Raw genomic sequence first — 23,062 nt, forward strand, 5'->3', positions numbered from 1 at the left:
GTAAAGCTGGTCGTTATAACTATTGGCTGATTGTGCCTCCTGAGCAAACTGCGATGTGGGGCAGAGCCTGAAATTTTGTTCTGAGTTTGTGAAATGTATAGCATGAGGGTTTTCTGATGTATTACAGGCTCTTAGGAGCGACATGGCTACTGAGTGTCCATACACTGCAGCTGCATGGATCAAACGGCTTGCAGGTGCTGGGCTGCCAAGATGGCGGGAGGTAGATATAAGTGGTGATGATGGGCTGGAACCCCATTTCATTCCTTGCTTGTGCTCTACCACTGCTTCTCTGTGCTGCTATAATGTGATTAATAAATAATAATAGGGTTTAATGGACAGCTTTGGCCTGCTGACATTTTGAAGTAGTGTAAATGGGTGGAGAGCTTCTGATGAGAGAGTTAGGATGTGCAAAAATCATCTTGTATTGGGCTCATGGAAGAGCTATTAGAAAGAAAGATCCATAAATCTCTGCTGTAGTGAGCATTAATCAGTCTGGGGACCTGATGCATATAAGCAAATGTACTGGTTTTCCCATGAGATTTAGTTATACTTTCAAGAATAATAACGACTTTCTGAATTTTGGCTTCCTGCCCCAATAAAGTCTTCTGCTCTCTGGCCATACAGGCATTGCTGTCAGCCTCAAATACACCCTAGCTCTGTGTCCTGGTTTCGGCTGGGATAGAGTTAATTTTCTTCCTAGGAGCTGACACTCTGTCACATCCTATACTGAAAAAGAGAGTGCCCATATTCAAAAGCAAATAAAAATGACACAGTAAAGACGAATCATCAGATTTTTTTTCTATTCTGTGCTTTGCAATAAAACTCCAGCAGTTGAGGTTTGTGATTCTGTCCATTATTTCCAAGTCCCTATGCTAATTTTTATCCATTGCTTTTCACCTCCACATGGATTAGCAGCTGCCTGTGAACTTACAGCCTGCAGATTCACAGAACATGTTGTAAGAGCTGCAAATCGATAGAAAGCAGCTGCTTAGCATCCCTACATCACCCTACACAGAGCAACACACTCACAGCACATCACTGGGGGATGAAGCAGACATGCAGAGGGAGTATAGTGATGCTGAACATTTGTTATCTCTTCCTCGTCCTTTTTGTCGAGGGTTCAATGGTTCCAGAAAACATAACTGCTGTAATAATGATCCAGCAGGAATAATTTGCAAGAACTAGACCCAGAACATTTTTTTACATGTACTCTTCTCATGAACTAAATGGCCAGATCTCTTATTATGGAAATCAATTGTTCCCATGCCTCTCTATATGTTGTCTTGCTGCTATGAGGGGCAGGCTTACTTCTAAATCTTCAGTATGACACTGTGGCTGAGACTAGGTTTTAAAAAAATATACACACACAGAGGTATAACAGAAATAGGTTTTAATCCCAGTTCTATCTGAACTAGCTTTATATGAACTCCCAGTTATTTTAGTTGTAAAACTGGTGAATGATTTTTATCCCCCAACGTATGAAGCCTTTTTGCATATTAATGGCAGTGAGCATTAGTGAAATATCAGGAGCAGTCGGTGGACTTGCTGGGACCACAAGTCGCGGTGTCTGGGTCTGGGGTTAGCTGGGACTCGTAGCCAACTACTACTGCAGGGACTGGGAGACAGCCATGTCTTCCTGGGGTAGATTCATAATCTGTATTTTTTCCTACGGCAGGCTACAAAAGCCATAAATTTGAACAGACAGGCAGCTGTGCTCCACACAGGGGTTGGGGTTGGGGTTGAGGTGAGACTGTGTATAATTCATTCAGTTCTGGAGTTTTTCGCATGGTGGTGGTTCTGTTACTTGTATAAACAAAGCTTTTTAAATGCAAGTTTTAGGGTTAAATAAGAAACAACGAATAACGTTTTCCTAATAAGTGAAGCCAACTTAGAGATTCTTGAAATACTTTTGGGAAGCAGGGTTGACAGAACGATATTTTGGGGACACGCTCCACCACTTCATAAGAGACTTGTTCTGAGCTACTAGAACTGTCTACACTTCTTATTCGGTCAGATCCCAGTACTCCGTTCCGCAGCTCTCATATAGGTACAAAAGTGGAGAGGACTAAAAAGCCTGAAATATATATTTTTTTGTTGCTGAAGACAATGACTTCAAAAAATATAAAAGTATAACTTGTCATCAGGTGTAAGTGGGTTTGGCTGCCTTTGACTCCACTGCAGCTGCATTGATTGACACAACCTAAAGACCCGAGTCTAAATTTCTTTATATTTCTCTCATAGTTTTGAAAGCAAAACCACTGTTTGATTCTTTCTTTTAAAACAAAGAATACATGTAAAAACATGTCCTCTGTGTTCATCAGACATACTGTTGAATTTGATAGTCCTATCATTTGTAAGCTACATATATTGTTGCTTTAATGCATTCTCTCACTACTTTGATAAAAGCCTTAAGATGTTGCCACTCGTCCTTTGATGTTTCCTTCTGATGTTACAGTACCTCTTTTTTTTCTCTTCCAAAAAATCTGTTTTGCATAAACATGAGTGGGCAAGTCATTTCTAGTTAAGGATAGAAACATCAAGTTCTATCAATAAAAGGACAAAACGAGAAGGTATATCCAGACTTTTATATACTCTTGCCAAGCCCTTATAGATGAAAAAATACCCTGCATGGGTGTTTACATTGTAAGCATATTAGAGCAAACATATTTCACTAGTTAAAAAAAAAAAGCAACTTAGGCTGCGGTGAATTTTTGTGTGATGTAACAATTCATTTTCTAATATGCTGTTATAGGAACTCTGGGAGAATAAATCTTGTACTGGTAAGAAAATACTTGCATGTCTAGTCTTGTCCATAAACTACCAGTCTACTAACAGGGATTAATTGGTTATCGTACAAGAGAAAAGACTGAATTTTTATATTTAGTTTCAAAGCTGTATGTCTTATCTTGAAAAATAAAATTGCGTAGTCTGATTTTTTACTGGGAATAAGTAAGGGATTATTATTATTATTTTAGTAGTAGTAGTAGTAGTAGTAGTAGTAGAAGAAGAGATGTTTCAACTGAAGGTCCCAGTGAAGAGGTGGTGCCATTGTCCCAATGGGACTGAAATAATCCTTGCCCCAAAGGTTTTCCAAAATGAAAAAGATATAATAATAGTGATAAATAAATATTATTATTCATATTTATCAAGGAAAATAGATTAAATGTTTTGCTCAAGCCCATGCAGGGAAAATGTAACAAGGCAGGGACTGAATACACAGAACTCCTGAGTACCGATCCACTGTAATTTAAATTACTGGCAAGTGTTGTGGAAAGAGTGATTTTCCTATGAATGGCATCACTGTTTTGCTGCATTCAGGAAGAACCCAGTGTAGTGGAGCCACAGCATGGTCTGGTGATTAAAGAATGTTAACTTAAGCCAAGAAATGCCAGCTTGTCATCTTGCTTCTTCCAAGACATACATGTCCTTTGGCTAGTCAAAATGTTATGATCAATTCTCAGTAATGTAAATAGGCATAAAATATGACTTCTTTGTCACACAACCAAAGCGTGGTATACTTCTTAAGGACTTTTTTCATAGCTCACTAATGCAGGATGCCCTTGACAATTACTGCTTAAAGCTTCAGTCCTACAAGCAATTGTCCATGTGAGTATTTCCCTGAAATCAGTGAAAGCCCTTCATAGGATAAAATGGGAAAAGTGTAGGCAGTTGCAGGATCAGGGCCTAGAAAGGTATTAGCAAGGATAAAGACATTCTTGTACCAATAAGCAGTGATTAAACAAAAACAAACAATTCCCCCACTTTCACCCCCCCATGAGATGGAAGTAAGTAGAGACAAAGTAAGCTCCTACTTAGCTAAGGGGAAATTTGGGAATTGGAAATAAGTAGGTTAAATAAAAACTATTTAACTGTAGAATCAAAAACTATGCAACCACAAAAAGTTCTAGAGGAACAGAAAAATGGAAGGAACCAAGTGATTCTTGAGAATTAATATTTGTTAAATGCATTTATTTCTTCACCCTACCTCAAATCAACTACTGCTTTTGTGTCCACCACCTGTCTTCACTGTGTTGTTAAAGCTACTGAGTTCGGACTTGGGAGGATGGAGATGTGGCCTTCAACTTCCATTGATCACTAGTAGAGAAAGTCACAACTCCAAAAGGTCCCTTTTTTTTTCTAATCTGCAATACTCTGTATACTCTATTTTAATACTGATTGATTTTATTGTACAGCTGTAAAACAGAATCTGGAATTCATGCCATTGATTAGAATGTGAATGATCTCTATATCATAGATATAGATCTCTCTATATATATGTGAAGGCTTATATGTAGACTTCTATTTCCTACTGCTGTGCAGGCCACTTCTTGCTGTAATCCTCTGTTTTCACCTTCTTACCAGCCTTTCTTTTTTGCTTACCCTCCACACATTTTCCTCAGAGACGGTGTCCATATCTGAAGCCTACAGTAAAAAGACTTAGAATTTTACTGTACAGCAGTCACTGGTACCATGAATCATTTTAACTGGCCTTGCTTCTATGCAAAGACCTTTTTCTATATCTGTCACATCAAGGGAATCCCAGGGTGTCTTATACCAGACCTCCCAGATGGTGGGCTTTAAAGATAGGCTTAGGAAACTAAGATCCACGTTCATCTCTCTTGTAACACACACTTATTCTTGAAGTCTAAATCCTAGGACTACTGGACACCCCGTACACTGAAATTGAGATCTGTATACTGGAACTGAGAGAAGAAATGTTTACTATGGAGTTTTCTGTGGTTTTTACCAAATCCTCAGCCAAAAAAAATCCCAGGTCGCTCACTTCTCAGTATCTGAAGTATGGTTAGTAACCAAATTACATGTTGCTCAGGGCTGCTCTTCCATGAGACACCTTTCCCCTCCCATCCATGGCAGTTTTTGCACAGTGGACACACACCTCGCATACTTTGACATAAAATCTATTTCAAGTAAGTTTCTGTGTACATCCTCTAAACAGTGTAACCATACTGCTGGTACTGCCTTCTTGTTTATGAGGGAAGATAGACTGGGATTTGCTTTAATGAAGCAGTTAAAGCTTTAGATTATTTGCCTGCCTATTCACTGTCTGGTCCAAAATTTGCCATCTTGAAGAAAACCCTAGCAACAAAACAACCAGATCTACTTTGGATACATAAGGTGATCAAAAACTCTGCTGGCAGCATCACTGTTTCTTGTTTTGTTGGTAGTCTTTTGTATGATCCCCAGCCCATGCTGGCAAAGGACTTTCTGGCTGATGTAGTCCTGTCATCTCTTCACCTTCAGGTGTAACATGGGGACCCTGTGTTCTGTGCAAATACAGAAAGTGAGCTAATCAGGATTTTCTGCATCCAAGCTTGTTTTTATGTTGAACACATTCTATTTCTTTGTTTTGTTTAATAATTAAACATTTCTTCTACATAAACACCCAGGACATTTTCTTGTGCCAAACTGGGAAATCCAATCCTTTATGTTTATTATGGCAGTACTGCTTTGTGCTGCTTACTGCCATGGCCAGTTTTAGACTTGGCACCTAAGTAAACTATCCACTAGAAAACTGGAATTGGGTCTAAATTTCTTCTTATTATTATTATGTTCCAGCATTCTCTGGTTGTTATTATTTTGTCTACTTCCTGGCTTGTGTACTTGCCTTACCTTGGTTTTCCTTTTCTTCTTTTAAGGTTGTTTAGTTTTCATTATGATGGCAGATTCATCTTTCTTTTCCTTCACAGTTTTATTCTACCTATTTTCTTGGTGAAGATCTTTATTTTTGCTTTCAAGTATTCTGGCTAGGAATAGAGGGATACCCAAAATACCTTCTAAATAGAAACTGAACATGTTCTTTCCATTGCTTAGTCTTCTGACCGCTTTTTATCGAGCCCTAATTTTTTCTACTTACATTATCAGCCTAATCTAGCCAGTTGGTCTAACTTTTCTAATTTTTCTTAGTCATAGTGTTTTCCTCTTTTGTAATCGTATTAAACCCAGTTCTCATTTTGCGCCTATTCATCCTGAGTCAGCATTTCCTGCTCTTCCCACTACTCTGAACACTGCCTCAAAGCTTTCCAGCAAATAGGAGGATAATGCCATCTGCAAATCTCAGGTGACTTGAGTATTCTCCATTGATACTGCTATGCCTAGTTTCTCATTCGAGGTTTATGGAGACCTTCGTGCAAGAGAAAAGGGGGTTGGTGATATAATTGAAAAGGACCTTTTCACTTACCTTGTCAAATGTAAATTTCAATTCAACTGCAGTATAAATGTTTTTGGAGAGAGAAAATCTACAATAACGTAAAGTGAACCTTTGGAGGCGAAAATGAAACTTTAGTAGTCCACATTAAAATCTTGCTTCAGGAATTGAAAATGTGGGTTACCTTTAGCTGGGCTGGAGACTCATGGATTAATGTGACAAGCTAAATTCTTCTGCTGGAGATCCAGCTGTGGGGAGGGACAGCAGGAATTCTGCACTTCAGGTAGTGAGATTTTGTAATCTTTAGGGAAGGATACCTTTGCCCATTATAGAGACCATCCTGACTGTAACAGTGAGCTGTGCACTCGTGCAGCTGTGGTCAAAGAAGCAGGGACAAGGCAAACAAACAGCTCAGAGACCAGCACAGCTACAGTCTGAGGCCACATTTACCTATGCTGTCCTTTCTGTCAGTTTTCTGTAAGAAAGCCTTCCCCACTCTGGCAAGCAGTTATGCATCCATTAATTCAGTGGGATGGTCCTGAGGGCCACCAATGTAAGGATAAAATCTGGACTTGACTGAGAAAAATAAGAGTGTTACCAAAATGTAACCATCTTACATATATGCTCTGCATATAGCTAAGGAAAAGGTAATGAGCCCCAGTAAATCTCAGTAAATTGTGGTGTTAAACTGCTTTGAAACAGTGCTGAATAAACTGGGACTGTGAACAGGGTTGAGCATAACCCTAGTGTTTGATGTTGAAGATAATTATCTCATTCTAGATTATAATAATGAAAGACTGTAATAGGAAGAGTTCCGCCTCTGTGTTTAGGCTTTGTGGCCTTTTGAACGGCAACAGTGGTGACAGACTGACAGAACGATTGAAGGAAACTGCTAACATGGCCATACTATTATGCTATTGATTTCTTTCAACATCTGTTCCTCAGTTAATAATGCATTTAAGACACAGATAGGAAGTTACTTTCCTTAAAAGTGTTGTATCATTTCTTCTTCTTTAACTGAAATTCCAGCCAGAGTTAAGGAAATACCCTTATGAACCACTTCTCCTTTCTCTCCCTCGAACCAACTGGATATACACAAAGAGCGACAGACATTATTCATGGCCAGATTTGTACTGGTCTTTTCTTGTTTGCTGTGCTGTGTTCAGGTACCTGGGCTCTGGGGCGATGCTGTTTTGTAGAAGTGATAAAACTGATAGAAATCCAGCCACTGCCGGTAGGTAACTATGCTGGCAAACCAATGTTTCTGCACTTTAACTGTGTGATGAATATCAGGCTGATCGGCTCTTACTTTATTTTGCGTGGGTGACAGAATCACAGTTTTATCTGCCATCTTCTTAAGGCAGACCAAAGAGACTACCGTTTGCCTTCTTTCCATAACATGGCCTACTGATTATGCTGATAAATGCTAATTAACTCACTTGATAATTAAATAAATTTGTTAATACTAATAAACTCACTAAATCTTAGCATTAACATTCATACCACTTTGTTGCAGTACAAACACTGTGACATGTTTTCCTGCTGAAAGTTCTGTGGCAAAATACTGAAGACTTTAAAATACTGTTATCATTATTAAATATTCTTACTTTCAACTAAAAAACATAATTTTGGGGGCAGAAAGATTTCACACAGATACGCAGCTATGACAATCATTTTTCTAGGCAATTCTAACAACTTATTTTTAACTTGTACATTCCTTTCCACATTAGGACCATTGCATTTGAAAGACTTGTTCTGTACAATACAGCTTATAATTAATGCTCTTAATAATGACTTACCAGTAGTAATCTTTAATTCCATATTCACACAGAACTCTCATTTAAACTAAGTGGGAGTTCCTCTTGATTAATCCCAGTAAAATCAATCATCTTTTGTTAATTAACGTTTTTATTTAGTGGATATTGGCTGAAAACTGTTGAATAGTTTGAGCTTACCCTAATATCACTCCTCCAGCTCCTATTCTGTAGTGTCTACTACGTGAGCAAATGTTTGTTGTACCTGAATTGAAATGGAAATGCTGTGAAGTACAACCCTGACACCAAAGGACATGTACTTGTTTCTGCTAGGCTGCCTTCTGATTCTATTTATGGTGTTTTTACAGCAGTTCTTGTTCTAAAGGTTTTTAAAGGCTGATTTCAGAATTTAAGTAATTATAAAAGGAACTGAATTTTGATCTGTTGTACATTAGAAATGGTATTAATATCTTCTCTTTTTTTTTTTTTTTTGGCTAATTGAGTTACTGCTGAATGGAACATGTTGTGAACTAAGATTAGTTTAAATACATGTCAAAAGGCAAGACTGCTTGCCCAGTTCAGTACTGAAAGTACCGTTTATGCTATTTTTGTGAGATTTCCAGTCAGCTGCAGAGTACAGCAAAACGTGTTTGGAGCCTGCACTCTGTAAGTGTTCCCTGAATGAATTCTCCACTTCCCTTCTCCTCTTTAGTAGATATTCATCGGTGTTAGGCTGAAAAGCATCTTTTCAGACTCAAACATGCAAAACATATTTTAACACAAAATGGACCAGGTGGATTTAAAAAAATGCTCTTAACAACTGATATGAAATATTTTTTGTTACTTTTTTCTCATATAGCTATCCTTGATGTGCCATTCCTGTTTTTGACAGAAACATCACCTACTGCTGTCAGTTAACCCAACCTGCTCCCCTTGTATGAAAGCACACTTTGTGGCCAGATCCTAAGCTGGCTTAAAATGATGTTGCTGCCTTGATTTCACAAAAATCATGTTGTGAAGCTGAACCTAAGATGCCTACTTTGAAAGCTTCCCCCCTTGCCCTCTTTATCATTCGGAGACTGAGGAAAGCAATAGAAAGCACATTTCCTAGGCTGAAGCTGGTTTTGTCTGTGTCTGTACAGAAGCTATAACCCTTCACAGACTTAAAATAACTTGTCCAACAGATTAGCCTCCCTGATGCGACTACCTCACCAAACCACCTTATGCCACCAGCTTTGTTTCCTCTGTTCTTGCAGTGGATGGGCTGGGGTGTGCATACCTCAGTACAGTTTGTTTTCAAAATGAAGGAGGACTGAAACACACAAAAAGGGGTTAGTAGTAAGCAGTGCTGACATCTGGTGGTGAAATTGTTACCACTTTTAACAAACTGATCATACTTTTCAACCAATGGGTTTCACTTTTTTGGGAAAGTTGATGTAGTCCCCTTGGCATACAGTCATGAATCTTTCATATTAGAAATAGGCAAAACCAGTGGTTTCATCCTTTTGTACTTACTCTTTTTTTTTGAAGAATAGCACACCAGAGGTAAGCTTACTGTGTTCAGGTTTTGTCTTTTTCTGCTTTAGCTTGTGCTGCCAAAACATGACAAAGTTATTGGAAAGCACATTATAAATGTTATTATTTGTGTGCAAACACTACTTGTCCAATGGAATGAAGAAGTAAGGACAAAAAGACATACCCCTCCCTCAGAAATATCAGCATACTCAAATGCCAAAGTACTGTTTTCTCCTCTTACAATTTTACCATCAGTACCGTTTTCCACATTATATTTGGTATCCATATCCTTACATACCAGGAAAATACACTTTTCAGATCTAGCTTCTAGGATTGTTTTGCTGTCTGTAACTGAACAGGAGGGATATTACTGCCATCATTGCATCTCAAATGATACAGTGTCTGCTCACCTGGGGAGCAAAATGTGGGAGAAAAAATGTGTAGCACACAATAAGAAACTTATTACTTCATACTCCCTCTTCACACTGTTTAAGGCTGACTACTCTCTGAGTTCCCTTAACCTTTAAAGTGAGATACAAGTGAGAAATGATAGTTGTCACATGAAAACAATTAGAAATCAAAGAACAAATCAGAGTCTTTTGAAACTATTCAGGAATTTACTAAGGTAGCCATCACACCAGTGATCTTTCTTCTTTCGGTTCACTCATTTTGAAGTTCAGCCACCTGACTTTCTCATCTACACATAAAGGTAGTACACACACCGACTGGTTCTCTCCAATGTTAGACCTATATTCCAGACTTTACCTATGGATAACAAAATAGACTATATGGATCTTCATAATACAGTCATCTTTTGTCTTTTCTGAGTGCTTTCATCTGAAGTTAAATAGTTAAAAATGCTGACATTAAAATATAAAATTTCATGTCTGCAAGCATTTTCATTAATCCTGATCCCTATATCAGCCTGTGTTATATGAATCCTATATTTTGGAGTAGATTTCTTTTTGACATACGGTATTTGTCAGAAAATCTTGAATCTCTGAAAATAATACATCATTCTAGTTACGGATTTCCCATGCTGCTATAACTGTAATTTTTATGGATCTGTGTTAGTTGTTGCAGTTGACAAATACAGAAGAACTTTTAATGCTGTTATTTTGTTTCTTCTACAAGGACCGAACAAATTGCACTGGTGGAAGTTCATTAGCAGATGATTTTTAACTAAAAACCAGATGATTGTACTTTCCATATTAAAAACTGATTTTCCTTGAATACCTGTGTGATACCCTCTTTTCCATTTAATAGCATCTTATTCACTGACCTAATTTGAATGACTTCTGGAGATAGAGACAAGTAGTTAAGTAAAGGTATCAGGACCTAGCTCTTTAAACATAGCTAGCCGTACAAAAAGTTTCTTTCCATTCTTCAAATGCAAGAGTCACATTTGCTGTCCTTTAATAACACCAGCAATAAAGAGGAACTGGAACAGTAAAGATTTATTATATTCACAGATCTCACGAATCAATGAGAGCATGGACAGGGTCACTGTGCAGAGTCAAAGTAAGGATATTAGCCGGGGTTTCATAATTTAATTGTGGTCCATTGTTATGCTTGTGTGGCCTATTAACTGTAGTGGTTGGTTTTCTTCACAGTTTAGATTTTCAGCTTAAATTCTAACTTAAATCAAAGGGATAGTTTTGTAAAAATACTTCCTGTCGTTTGCTTTGCTTAACTTTATAGGCTGTTTTTATAGGGCAATGTTAAAAACTTGAGTCTTTTCTGCCAGTGAAGACCACAAAGTCATCGAGACTCATTGTTATTTTAAAACATGACAAGCTGGCCTTAAGACCTTAGGGATCCTTTCTTCAGAAGTCAAGCTGGTGATGGATAAGGAGCCATCAGAGCTGTGTGTACCTTAACTGCAGGAGTTCAATTAAGAAGCCAAGAGTGTCTCAGGTATAGCGGTGCAAATGGAAGTGCTTGCTTTGATAATGTCTCTGTAGCTGCTCAGTGCAGGTAGTTGGCTTCCCCCAACTCATTTCTGATTGCACAAGAAGGTTAGCACGGAGGAATACCTGAAAGGACTGAGCTCCATCAATGCTCAGTGAGTGCTAGAGAATACCACAATGGGGAAATGCTATCAAAATCCCTGCGTCTGCACGGGTGTTTGACAAGAAATGGCCAGCTGTAAGATCTAGCCTCTAATAGCCACAGCCCTGAGAGCTCTGCTGCCTTTCTCTCCCTGAGAGAAACGCCGTTCTGCTGCCTATGCTGTGCAGAGAAAGTTTCCTTACCCAGCACTGGTTTTTGCAGTCTCTGCAGTTCTTTCACTCCCACATTCCTCTCGGTTTTCATAATGGTTGGCAGTGTGATGGAGAATTTCCGATTGCTTCCATCCTACCCCACGTTTATAATTACCAGCTATGTTTAGACATTGAGATACCAAAATACAGAAGCTGTAGTCATTGTTGAAGACATGGCCTTTGTCAAAGAACTCTAAAATGTTTCTTCTTCAGTCTCTTCACCCTTGAAAGAACATTCACAAGTTCCTGATGAATATGATGTCAAAGGTGAAATAAGATGAAAAATAGTGCATTAGAGTCACATGAGAATTTTTTCTTAACTTGAAAGCTACTATAAGGCATCAACTACACACAGCTGTGAGTTGCCAGACTGGATGTCTTTTGCTTTGTATTATCTCCTCATGCATATTAATGGAGAAGGTCTCATCTAGTCAGATCAAACTTTCAATAAGAAAAATATTCAAATTTAAAAATTAATTACTGTGTTTAGCTTAAGTAATTAATTGACATAATCACACACACTTTTACAAACCAAACATTAAAGTGAACAGCTACATTATTTGGTGATAGTTTTTAAGATAGAACAGAAGTGTATAATTGCTAAGTCAAATTGAAATTTCATTTTATTATGAAATAATTTCACAAATACACTTTTCTTAAAAAGTTTAATAGAAAGAGCAGGACAAACAAACAACTGATGTTCATTTGTAATAGAAGTTAAAAAGGATTATTTCATCACTAAAAATGCTTTTTTTCCTAACCCTTAAAATCCATTTGAAAGTCCTCAGAAATAGAGCTAAAATAGTCTGTGTTGTGACTGTGTTTCTTATCTTAAAAAGGAATTAGACTTTTTGGGTACTTACAGAACATTTTAATAATTAAAAAGTTCATAATTAGATGCTTATTTTCTGGTACAGTGGCTGAAAAGAACATGAAGCCCCATAACTCAAACAGTTTCAGAGAGGTGTTGCGTTCAGGAATAATGATAAATGATGCGATCCCATCAGGGTGAGAAATTTTACTTCAAAAGCTATTAAAAACACTGGAACATCCAGCATAAATGGCAAACTGTAATGAAGTCTACTGAGTTCTGTCCAGTATACTATGACCATATTTAAGCATACTATTTTGTAGCAGAGATTTAAACATTTATTAAATTCAGAGTGAATCAAAGAAAAAGTTGCTATTATAATAGCCAGTTCTCAGATCCAAAAATCCATAAAATTTAAACACATAAAGGGCTGTTAGACCACTCATTCTAATTCCTCTAAAATCACAGCTTTTGTATTCCATTCAGTTATTATCCTAGTACTCAGCTTTGAGTCCAAGAATGTGTTTGAAAAAAGTATATCTTGGATTTGGCTAATGCATCTCTTCCAGAAAGTCATCAACCCTTAGTTTGAAGAAAACAGCAGTTAGAGCATTTCCTTTTGAGTATTTCACTGTTTATTCACATAATTTCCGATATGAACTTGCCTAACATCAGCTTGTGGCCAGGGGCTCTTGCCATGTTTTCTGTGCTAGCTGAAAGACCCTGTCACATTCAGCATCTCCCACAAATTTCACAAATCTCAATTTGACAACAAGAACATAGCTGAGTTTCTTTAAACTTTCATTGAAGCACCCTTTTCTCGGTCTTCAATTACTTCCATAGTTGTTTTCTGCATCCTTTCAATTTTTTCAACAGTGTTTTAAAAATGTTTAGGGTAGAAATATTTTTAGGATTCCATTATTGATCTCTCCCGAGCCATAAATAAAAACAGAGTAAAGCCAGGCTCCTATTCACTACTTCCTTTATGCCATTTTCCCTTTCTTGCTATAACATCCCCTGGACACTCCTGCTGAGTTGCTGATTTGTTACAACCCCAAATTCTTTACAGACTCATTGCTTCCAGTGTTTTCTCCATTCAGTTTTCTCCATTATTGCATCCTGTATTTCTTCTTCCAGCATATGCAGATGTGTATTTGGCTGACTGGGAACACATTTTCTTTCAATGGGATCACTACTCTAAAAAATATTTATTCTTTTTAGTCGGTTTTATTTTTCATTAGTCCCAAATCGCTGATGGAAACATTAGTAGTACAAGACTGAAGAGCCCCTCTTTCTAATGCCGAGCCTTTGCTGATTACTTTCTTATGCATGTTCATTAGCCAATTCTTAATCCAGTTAAAACATGCTTTATTGATATTGTGTAGTTTTTAATTAGAATATTGAATGATACTAAGTCAAAAGGCACACAAAAGTTGAAGTGTATTATACCTACATCGTTACCTTTGGCAACCTAACTTGAAATCTCATCAAAGAACAGAAGTAGATTTGTTTGATAAGGCTTATTTTGCACAGAACTATGTTGACTAGCATTAATTATATTCCTATCTTTTAATAATTTATTAATTGAATCTCTTTTCAGTTTTCCTATTATTTCTCCCAGGACTGATGTTGGGCTAAGCAGCCTGGGACTACAGGTATCACCTGCTTGCCCTTAGTGGAATACCAACACAAGATGTAGCACTGCTACCTACTGGAATATCATTGACATTGTTCATACCTCCTTTAGGTCCCCTAAATATGCCCTCTTTCTTACTTTTGGCATGCTAGGTATTCTTTTATTAATGGAAAAAAAATCTCATCAGCAAATGTGGAAGTAAAATAGTTTATGTAAATAAACTACTGAAAGCCTAGTTACACCATTGTGCAATATATTAGAAGTGAAAGTAAAATTAGCGTGAATGTAGGAAAAGATGTTACACAACTCTACCACAGTTTTACAACATGATGATGTGTGCTCAAATTAGAAAGAGCAATTGAAGAAGTTTGAATATGCATCTGTCATTCTGAAAGGCTGTTATGTTCTTGTTCTCAGAACTGGCTTGTCAGTGAGATATAAAATAGAAATAGGTACAGTCAGTTACATGTGCATTGGGTTCTTTTCTGGATTACATAATCCATCTCAAAGTGTTCATTTCTGTTCTAGCTTTGTTCTGGTGGAATTATAATATTTGAGTTTGGGCTGGATGCCTTTGGCTGCCTGCATGCTTGATGTTTCTGGTCCTGCATAGGCTTTAATTTTACTATGATTAGGAAAGCCAGATAATAGACAAAAGCAGTGCCTAGGAGGGAGCGGATAATCTATTTATGGTTCAACTTTATGCTGTCCTTCACTCCTCAAATAACCTGAAATAATTAGCATTTAAAGTACATGGCCACAGCCGCTGCAAGAGAACGCCTGGGAGGAGAACCAGCACTTCATCTGCACAAATTTGTCACCTTGTTACACCTTGCACACACAACAGTCGAAAGAGTCTATATAACTTCAGGAGCACTTGACAGGAAGGGTCAGGTCACTGACTATACCAAGAGCTAGAGCAGGTGTGCCAGTAGGAAAACACTAAGTCCTGGGCTGTGTCTGAGGCTTGTCTGAGCCAGGATCTGGATCGTCAGGTGGTTGCTGGGTGCCTATTTCTGCTAGGGATTCCCAGAAATCAGGCATATCAACGAGCAAGGTCATCCATTTCACAAAAAAATAGGAAGGCAGAGAGACATTTAGTAGAAAACGATCTGCTGAGAGCTAGAAAATATGCTTTATCAAATCACACTGCTTAATTTGTGTCAGAGACGAGAACCCAGATTCCATGGAGCCGCCAGGTTTTTGGATGCTCTACCCTGAAAACCATCTCAGAGTCTTCCTTTAAAGCTGTTCTGCTTTAAACAAATGATTAAATATTCATTGGCCCAGAGAGAGGAAAAAAAAAAGGTAACCCTATATTCGGACTGTTGTGGCAGTAAAGGGTGTGTCAGCATCAACATTGCAGGTCCTTGGTCCAAAGAAGCTTTAATGATTTTATATATGGGAGGACTCCTAGACTGTAGGGATTCACATACCCTCACCTTAAAATTTCACATAGTCTCTGATAAAATGTTCTCACAGATTATGGGAACTCCTCAAAAGATGAGGAATTAGAAAATTAGTCTCCCAACACTGCTAGAGGATACCATACTGGGGTTATTGGGTGAAATAAGGATGCTTCTACTCTAAAAATCTTTTTTATTTTTTCAATTTTCTGTAGAAGAACCTTATCTAATGGATCTAAGATATGCACATGGTCAAGGTCTCTAAGCAGCTAAGTGCATGTTGCTCTGGGCTGTTTTACTTGTGGGATTTCTTATATGTAGGAGTGACCTTCCAGTTATTTTTCTTTTTGCATTTATTTCACTGAACCCCTAACCTGATACCATTTTTTTCCCAGAGTTAAAAAATATTATCCAGATTTTCAATATTTAGACTACCAATTCAAATTTCCCTGGCTATTTCTAGATGTCTTTTGCTTTCTCAGGTGCTCAGGGCCTTGTCCAGTCAAATTTTGAAAATCTCCAAGGATGGAGATTCCACAACCTCTCTGGGCAACCTGCGCCAGTACTTAGCCACCATTGAAAAGAAGCTCAAAATCAAGTCAATGTTTAAAGTTTGTAATTACAGGAATAGTTTTTTAAAAGAGTTTGTTTAATCTAAAATTTTTAGAAAACCTAAACTGAGCTTAATAATACTGATATAAGATAATAAAACTCATCCAGCGTCCCAGTGGAGAATAAACCAATCATACTTGGTATTTGACACTTGACTATTGGTTTTATCGTTAAATTTAAATTATTAAGTTTTGAGTTTCTGCTCTTATTTCACACGTATTACAGGGCAGTTTTAACTGTCATTTCTAATTTTTGAGAGCTTGACTTTGCAATCTTAGTATTCCTTTGGAATAGCATGACTTTTTCTCCATTTATTATACGCTAGCAGTATGAATGTAAAAATAAGGGTCCAATTCTGCTTTGTCTTTACACAGTGGTTTGACTTTCAAAAGTGCTTTACTTCTTGTTATTAGCATTGACTTCTAAGACTTATTTAGATATATAAAGATGATCAGAGATTGCAACTTTAGGTACTTTTTGAAAATCAGGGCATAGATCCCTTTTTAACCTCAGTGGTTCTGCTTTGTAATGACTGCAACTGGCACAGTAAAGGGGATGGAGAGGTTTGCAAAAGCATAGCAACAGATCCCATCAGAGAAGCTTTAAATTCTTTTCCTATTTGTGGAAGTTCAGGGCAGTACTGACAGGATATAAGCACTGAAAGAATATCATACAAAATAAGCACTCCTGATAAACTCGATTTTTAACTTAGTCAGCAGCTAGCTGATTGTCTTTCACAGATCCTCCCCCCACCCTGGTGGGATGGCCCTGTGGTAGTTCACTAGGAAATGGGGCTGCACAGAAGTTTCAGTCTGCCATGAACAATCTGAAATCCAGAGAAAGCAAAAAGCAAGCCATTGGCTTTTCAGCAATCTTCTTGTGGCAGAACCCACTTCCTTACTAAAATTCCTTATTAAGAACAAACTTTGAAACAAGGTAGTATAGACTTCAGACACTGCAAATTTCTTATGTTTCCCATTTAATTTGAAGATATTTGATATTCTGGATTTCGTGCTTCAGGTAGGCCTGTAGAATTTCTAAGACAACAATTCGTTGCTCATTACAGAGTGATCATCAGCTTCATTTAAGAGAAAAAAGCAGCTGGGCTGAAATGCGGTAGATGGTAGATGCATTTGTAGCCTATGCACTGATCCCACTCCCATTTATGCCATGCAAAGAAGCTGTGCCTTCAAAGGTGTTGATTGCAGTGCTCTGCATTGCTGGAAAGAGATCTTCATCAGTTTAGGCACTGCAAGGGTCAGGGTAGTAGTCACTTTGCATGGATTCATTCAATGACCCTAGAGTCCAGCACAAGCACAAAGTGTCTGTGGGTGCTTCTGAAACAGCAGCAGCAAACAAGGGTGCACAGCAAATCCCTGCTCTGGCCATACAATGGGACATATTTTCTTTCCCTCAGCACATTGCATTTCACCCAAGATCAATACTCTTGTTAAACTGGCATGCAGTAGATTCTGTGTTTGGATTCCAATTTAAGAAACTGCTTGAGTGTCTAACTTTCAATATGAGCTGAAGCTGAAGGAGTAAATAGATGCATAAGAATCTGAATGATTTGGGATGGTTTTACATGTATCCTTACACATGATAAATCAGAGCTTAAATTAACAGTACATTATACACTTTCTAAAACTAACACAAAGAACTCCGTTAAGACAAGTGCTATCATGATTTAAGTAAATCCCAAATACACTTGTCATTTTTAAGACCTTACATGGGATGCATACCTTCCTAACATAAAATAGGGGAAAACCTAAACAGTGTATTTAAAATTTTATATCAATATTTTAATGGAATATTATTTAATAACTTTAAGGCTTACATCAAAATAATTAATATTATATTCATTACTGCATGGCTTAATCTTTTTTATATGACTAGAAAATTAGTTTAAAGAAACATAATTAAAATAATTCTAGACATGCCACCATAACATGATTAAAAATAAAGTAGGTACTGCAATATTGTACAAAAATATAGCTAATTTAAATGCAAACCCCTTTTATGGGCTATTTATCTCTGCTTATATATGTTAGGGGAATTAAAAAGAAGTTTGTTTAAATGACTGAAATTTTTTTTGAGAAAAAAGGGCTACAAAGCAAGTCCTGCTATTATTTAACAAATATTAATCATGCTTACACAGAGGCCACTTGAGAAAAATTTATTACAAGAAATTTGTGACCAGTCATGCCATAGGAAGAGGAGAAAGCCACAGGGCTGAAATGACAGTAAGGTTTGTGTATGCAGTGCTCCTCTGGTAGTTAAATTGCAGGAATGTGACATTGATCTGAAATGGGAGCTGTTTGAAGTAGCAACTGTCAATCTCTGTAATCAAAGGATGGCCCAAAGTCTTAGCCATTTTGGCATGACCACTCAGTTTATAAAGTCCTACCAACTCAAAAAGTGGTCTTTCCTCAAGAGGCACTTCAAGAAGACTGTGCAGTTTGAGGATAGTGAACAGTCATCCAGGACTATAGCTTGGACCCCCCCTTTTTTTTTTTCCCAAAAGTGCAGCAATGCCTCATTTAACTGGCTGTACTTATTACAAGGTGAGCCAAATGTGGATTTAGGTATGAGTGAATGTCTGCTGCTGTTATTACTTGAAGTTGGTTGGATTATGTTTTTCTTTATACATTTATTTACTCTTTCAAGTACCAAAGAGTAAATACACTGTGATATTAATTTTAGAGTACATATATATTTGTGGATTTAATTGTAATGATCAGTGATTTCAACAGAGGTCATTCTTAAATGAGAAGAGAAAAATGTGTAGCATACTTCTGGTCTTTTCTCAGGATCATGTTTATCTTTTCTAATTCTATTTTTCTTTGATAGTTATTCAGAAGGTTTATTAGCTGTGTTAGGGGAAAATAGTACACAAATAAGAAATGTGTAAGGGTGCAAAACTGAAAAAAATATTTAAAGTTAATAATAAATCTATCCAAGTGTTATTAAAGCTAAATCTATTGTTTTGAAGTTTTTTAAGTGAACATATGGGCAAATACTGGTACCAGTAACTTGAAACTTTAGCAATTATTTCCATTCCTTCTCAGGTACAAACACACTTGGAAAATCAGTCTAGATACCACATACAGCAAAGCCAGAGGCACCAGGTGAAGCAGTATCTGACCCTTGATACCAAGCTGTCCAGCCAGACGCTCTCCCTCTCCCACTCCCACACAATCCAGCCCACGGGAGTGACCTCCATTTTGAGAAACGGACACATGCCTCCCGTCAGCGATATTGGCACACCAGAAAGCCCCGTTACCAAGCTTCTGGCCCTTGGAGGAGAACATGAAAATGCGGTAGGGCTGGGCTGGCGAAAGGAATGGGGAAATGGGCTTTGCATACTTCTAGAAAAATGTTACATGACCCACATTGTATTGGTAGTGGGCAAGAGATGACTTTCTTTACTTTCATGGGGCCTTCAGTTGCAGCACTTGCTCCCTGAATCCTTTTGGATTGCATGAGAGATTCCCTTGAATGCCTGTGAATAGCTTATTGCATGATCAGGCTTCTAAATTACTGCCAGTTAAAATGTACTGTTGCATCTTTTTATCTATGTGTCATATATTGCTGTATGTTTTTTGAATATGTACTTTGCAATGCAAAACATTTTTTTTTCCAGATGAGAGTTATTCCTGTCTAAAAGTATTATCCTATCTGCATAACAGAGTTAAATACTGATTACCTTAAAGACATAACTGAAAGAATCGCTCATTCATTTTCAGTTAGCTGATATATCTACATATAGGTTATCTTGGGTAAATTGGCCTAGATATGCTAACTTTAGTGCCACCATTGATTTTAGTAGAGGTACAGCTATTATACAATGTCAGATTCTCAGCCAGTGTGAGATGTAGATCATTATGCCCTTTAATACTTCAATAGATTTCAAGAGAGAGTGTTTATTAGGCAAAAGGAGAATTCCTACAGAAATAAGAAATGGAGATGCTGTATCATATCTTGGGCTTTAGCAGAACAATACACTGTCACCCATTTGAGCATTTGGATGTTATACAGCTAAGCATGAGGAAAATGAAAAAAATAAATCCAACGCTTCCTGGAGAGCTCATCTGGGACCCCTCCATTCCTTCTGCATTGACAACTGATATTTTATGTCAGGGTTATGGATTACTGGAGCCACTAGTCTGCAAAGATTGTTTTAGATGGCCTTTGTGGAGGCCTCTGTGGTCACCTCTGTGCTGGCAAGCGCAGCATGCAGGAGCCGCTCTCAGGCACTTTGGGTATCTGACCAGGAACAACTGGTGCCTGCCCTAGTACCATATTAGTAAATAATACAGAGCCAACACACAGGTTGGTGCACTGAACTGTATTCATTCATATTGTCTAATCGCTGGCATTTCCTGGCATCCTTTTGGCCCAGACAGCACTTTCCTAAATAAGTCTGGGCACAAGTCCTCAGACAGCACACGCCTGGTTTTTGGACAGGGAGAGGAGTGCACGTATGAGCTGTGCTGGGCCACGTGGCCTAGAAGTCTGTGTTGAAAGGTCCCTGGCCTGTGTGATACTTTATTTCTTTGCACAGGACCCTCTACATTTCCTTCAGCTACAGCTCTTCAGACAGCTCCCAAGAGCTGCTTGAAAAGCCTCAGAGCATGAGTCAACTGCTCCTGCAGACGGTAGAGTTAACAGTGACAGGTTCATCACGGGATCTTTCCCAAAGTTATTTTGTGAATGGAATCAGACCAAAATTACCATTGAAAACTCATGCTGTACCGTGTCCAAATCTACGTATGTCTATATACGTCTGCAAAGAATTCACTGTTTCATCCCAAGTAATTAATTAGCTATTCCATCTGCTTCGGTAGCTTTTGATCCAGATTAGAACAAAAGCGGGCCCAGAAGGCTGGCTGGAGAAGCATGCAGTGTACTGCCAAACACAACACAAACCTCTGCCTGCTGAATCTTGAGAGTAGTGTGTAACACCAAATCTTGAGTGACTCATGCTCTTGCAGAACCACAGGTTCCTTTCAGCCTTCCTGCACCAATGCAACAATACACTGTGGATATGACACATTTGATGAAGGTGACAGATCACAGTTACAACTTAGCAATGCACTCCTGTCATCTGATCTTGGTGTTGCAATAAGGGGTTAAAAAAGGGGAATGGGCTGGTGTTTGGGAGGAAAGAACTAACTTGCTAAACCACAAAAACTGTTTTCACAAGAAGCAAAAAGTGTGAATACTGTGTAAAAGTGCTTGAATTATTTGAATTTTAAGATATAAACTTCTGAAATTCAGTTTTATTGACGTATTAAATACTCAAAATTATTTCCTCTGTATTTTCAGAATAGCATTGTTTCCATTATTATTTTTAGTGATTGGTCTTAAAATACTATTTTATCAGATGGAAGAGGTGATTGAAGACATAATCAATATGGAATCAAGTTTTAATGATGAAGGGATAGGTTGTTCTGAAACTCCTCTACTAATGCAAAGAACTGTAAGTATTTTGTGGAATTCCATCTTGCTGTTTATAATAGAGAATTTCATTGAGTCATTCAAGCACGTGTCACACTTCAGAGGCTAAAGCAGTACTATCAGTGGATTATTCTTATTTCTCTTCAGTTGCTTGTCTTTTTGTCAAGAAATATTACAGGAAAGGGTTCCAGTGTGGTGGGACACAGCTGTTTTAAATGGTCTGAATAGCACTGGGGGTTCTAGCCCAGCACCAGGTCCGGTGCATAACCCATTGGAGGTACTAATTCCCATGCAGGACTATGGATATGAGGAGTCTCTAGACCCTAGAAGGCCTTTTAAAGTCTTGCTTAAATATCCATCTACTTCATCTATAAAAGTCAAAGCTTCCCCATGTAATAGTTTCTACAGTACAGTATTTTCTTCAATGTCTTATGCTGAAGCAAGGGTGGGCTCTATTTCTTGACTTTCATAAAGGTAAGTTGCACTTAGTCGAATAATTTCAAGAACAAAGATGACAAATGTCACTTTTCAGATGAATTGTTTTATAAGAATAATTGTAGCAACCTGTTATAATTTTGTAATGTCTTTTTGTAAAGAAGTGACAGAGGATTAACAAAGGCTACTTACATTTCCACATATGCTACACATTTGAAGAGGGAGGATGGAACTTTTCTGGATACAACAACGCATAGAGGATTATTATTTGTGAAAATAACACCTATCAATAACTGTAATGCAACACACTTTATAGAAGGGATGTTCTTTGTTCTCTCAACCCCGATTTATCTTGGGAACCTTTTTCCACAGATTTTGTCCTCAGGGCCTTAAAATGGGTACTGATAAAGGGAAACTTCACTCCGGTGAAGGCAGAAGGATTTTCACAGGCTTTGACAGCCTACAAAGCTCATTTCGGAATACAGAGTCAGGTGCTTGCTCTTAATCACCCACTGGAGGAACATCTTTTTCTGACTATAGAACATCACTGGCTACAAAAATACATTGAGAAATAAGATCTCTAAGCCTCTGTGTTGCCCACTACATAGTCCAATATTAATGGCAATTAATAGTTCCGTGAATACCTGGCATTTGCATGCCAGCTACAGAACTAATAGAGTCAGCCTGATTAATACATACCTCAGTACAGAACATAGCAAAGAAAGGCTCCCTGGGGAGTGAATTAATATTTTGGCTCAAATTAACATGAGGCAGGGGAGGATCCTTTCAGGTATGGTACTGTGGGATGGTGGTGAGAGGCATGAATTCTGGGTTTTGGATTAGACTCACACTCCCTTAACACCTTTTAAAACTGGATGATGTTAATCTATGCTAATTCCAGCCTCATTAGCCTTTATCTTCAGCCATGAAGGACATATCTCTAAAATGTCTTGAATACCCTGTTCTTGATGAGCAAGGAAATATGCGGTGACTTTTTGGCCTA

At 37.9% G+C, this 23,062-nt stretch overlaps 1 protein-coding gene across 1 annotated transcript in view; it reads left to right on the plus strand.

Annotated features, from left to right (window-relative positions):
* TFEC (transcription factor EC) overlaps window positions 1-23,062 on the plus strand; it is a 95,297-nt gene that overhangs the window by 38,859 nt on the left and 33,376 nt on the right. The window contains exons 2-3 of the mRNA XM_076328646.1: window positions 19,233-19,484; window positions 21,551-21,646. Of these exons, the coding sequence (XP_076184761.1) occupies window positions 19,233-19,484; window positions 21,551-21,646 (348 nt within the window). The remainder of the gene's footprint in view (window positions 1-19,232; window positions 19,485-21,550; window positions 21,647-23,062) is intronic.

This window comes from Aptenodytes patagonicus, chromosome 1 (genome assembly GCF_965638725.1).
Source record: "Aptenodytes patagonicus chromosome 1, bAptPat1.pri.cur, whole genome shotgun sequence".
Lineage (NCBI taxonomy): Eukaryota > Metazoa > Chordata > Aves > Sphenisciformes > Spheniscidae > Aptenodytes > Aptenodytes patagonicus.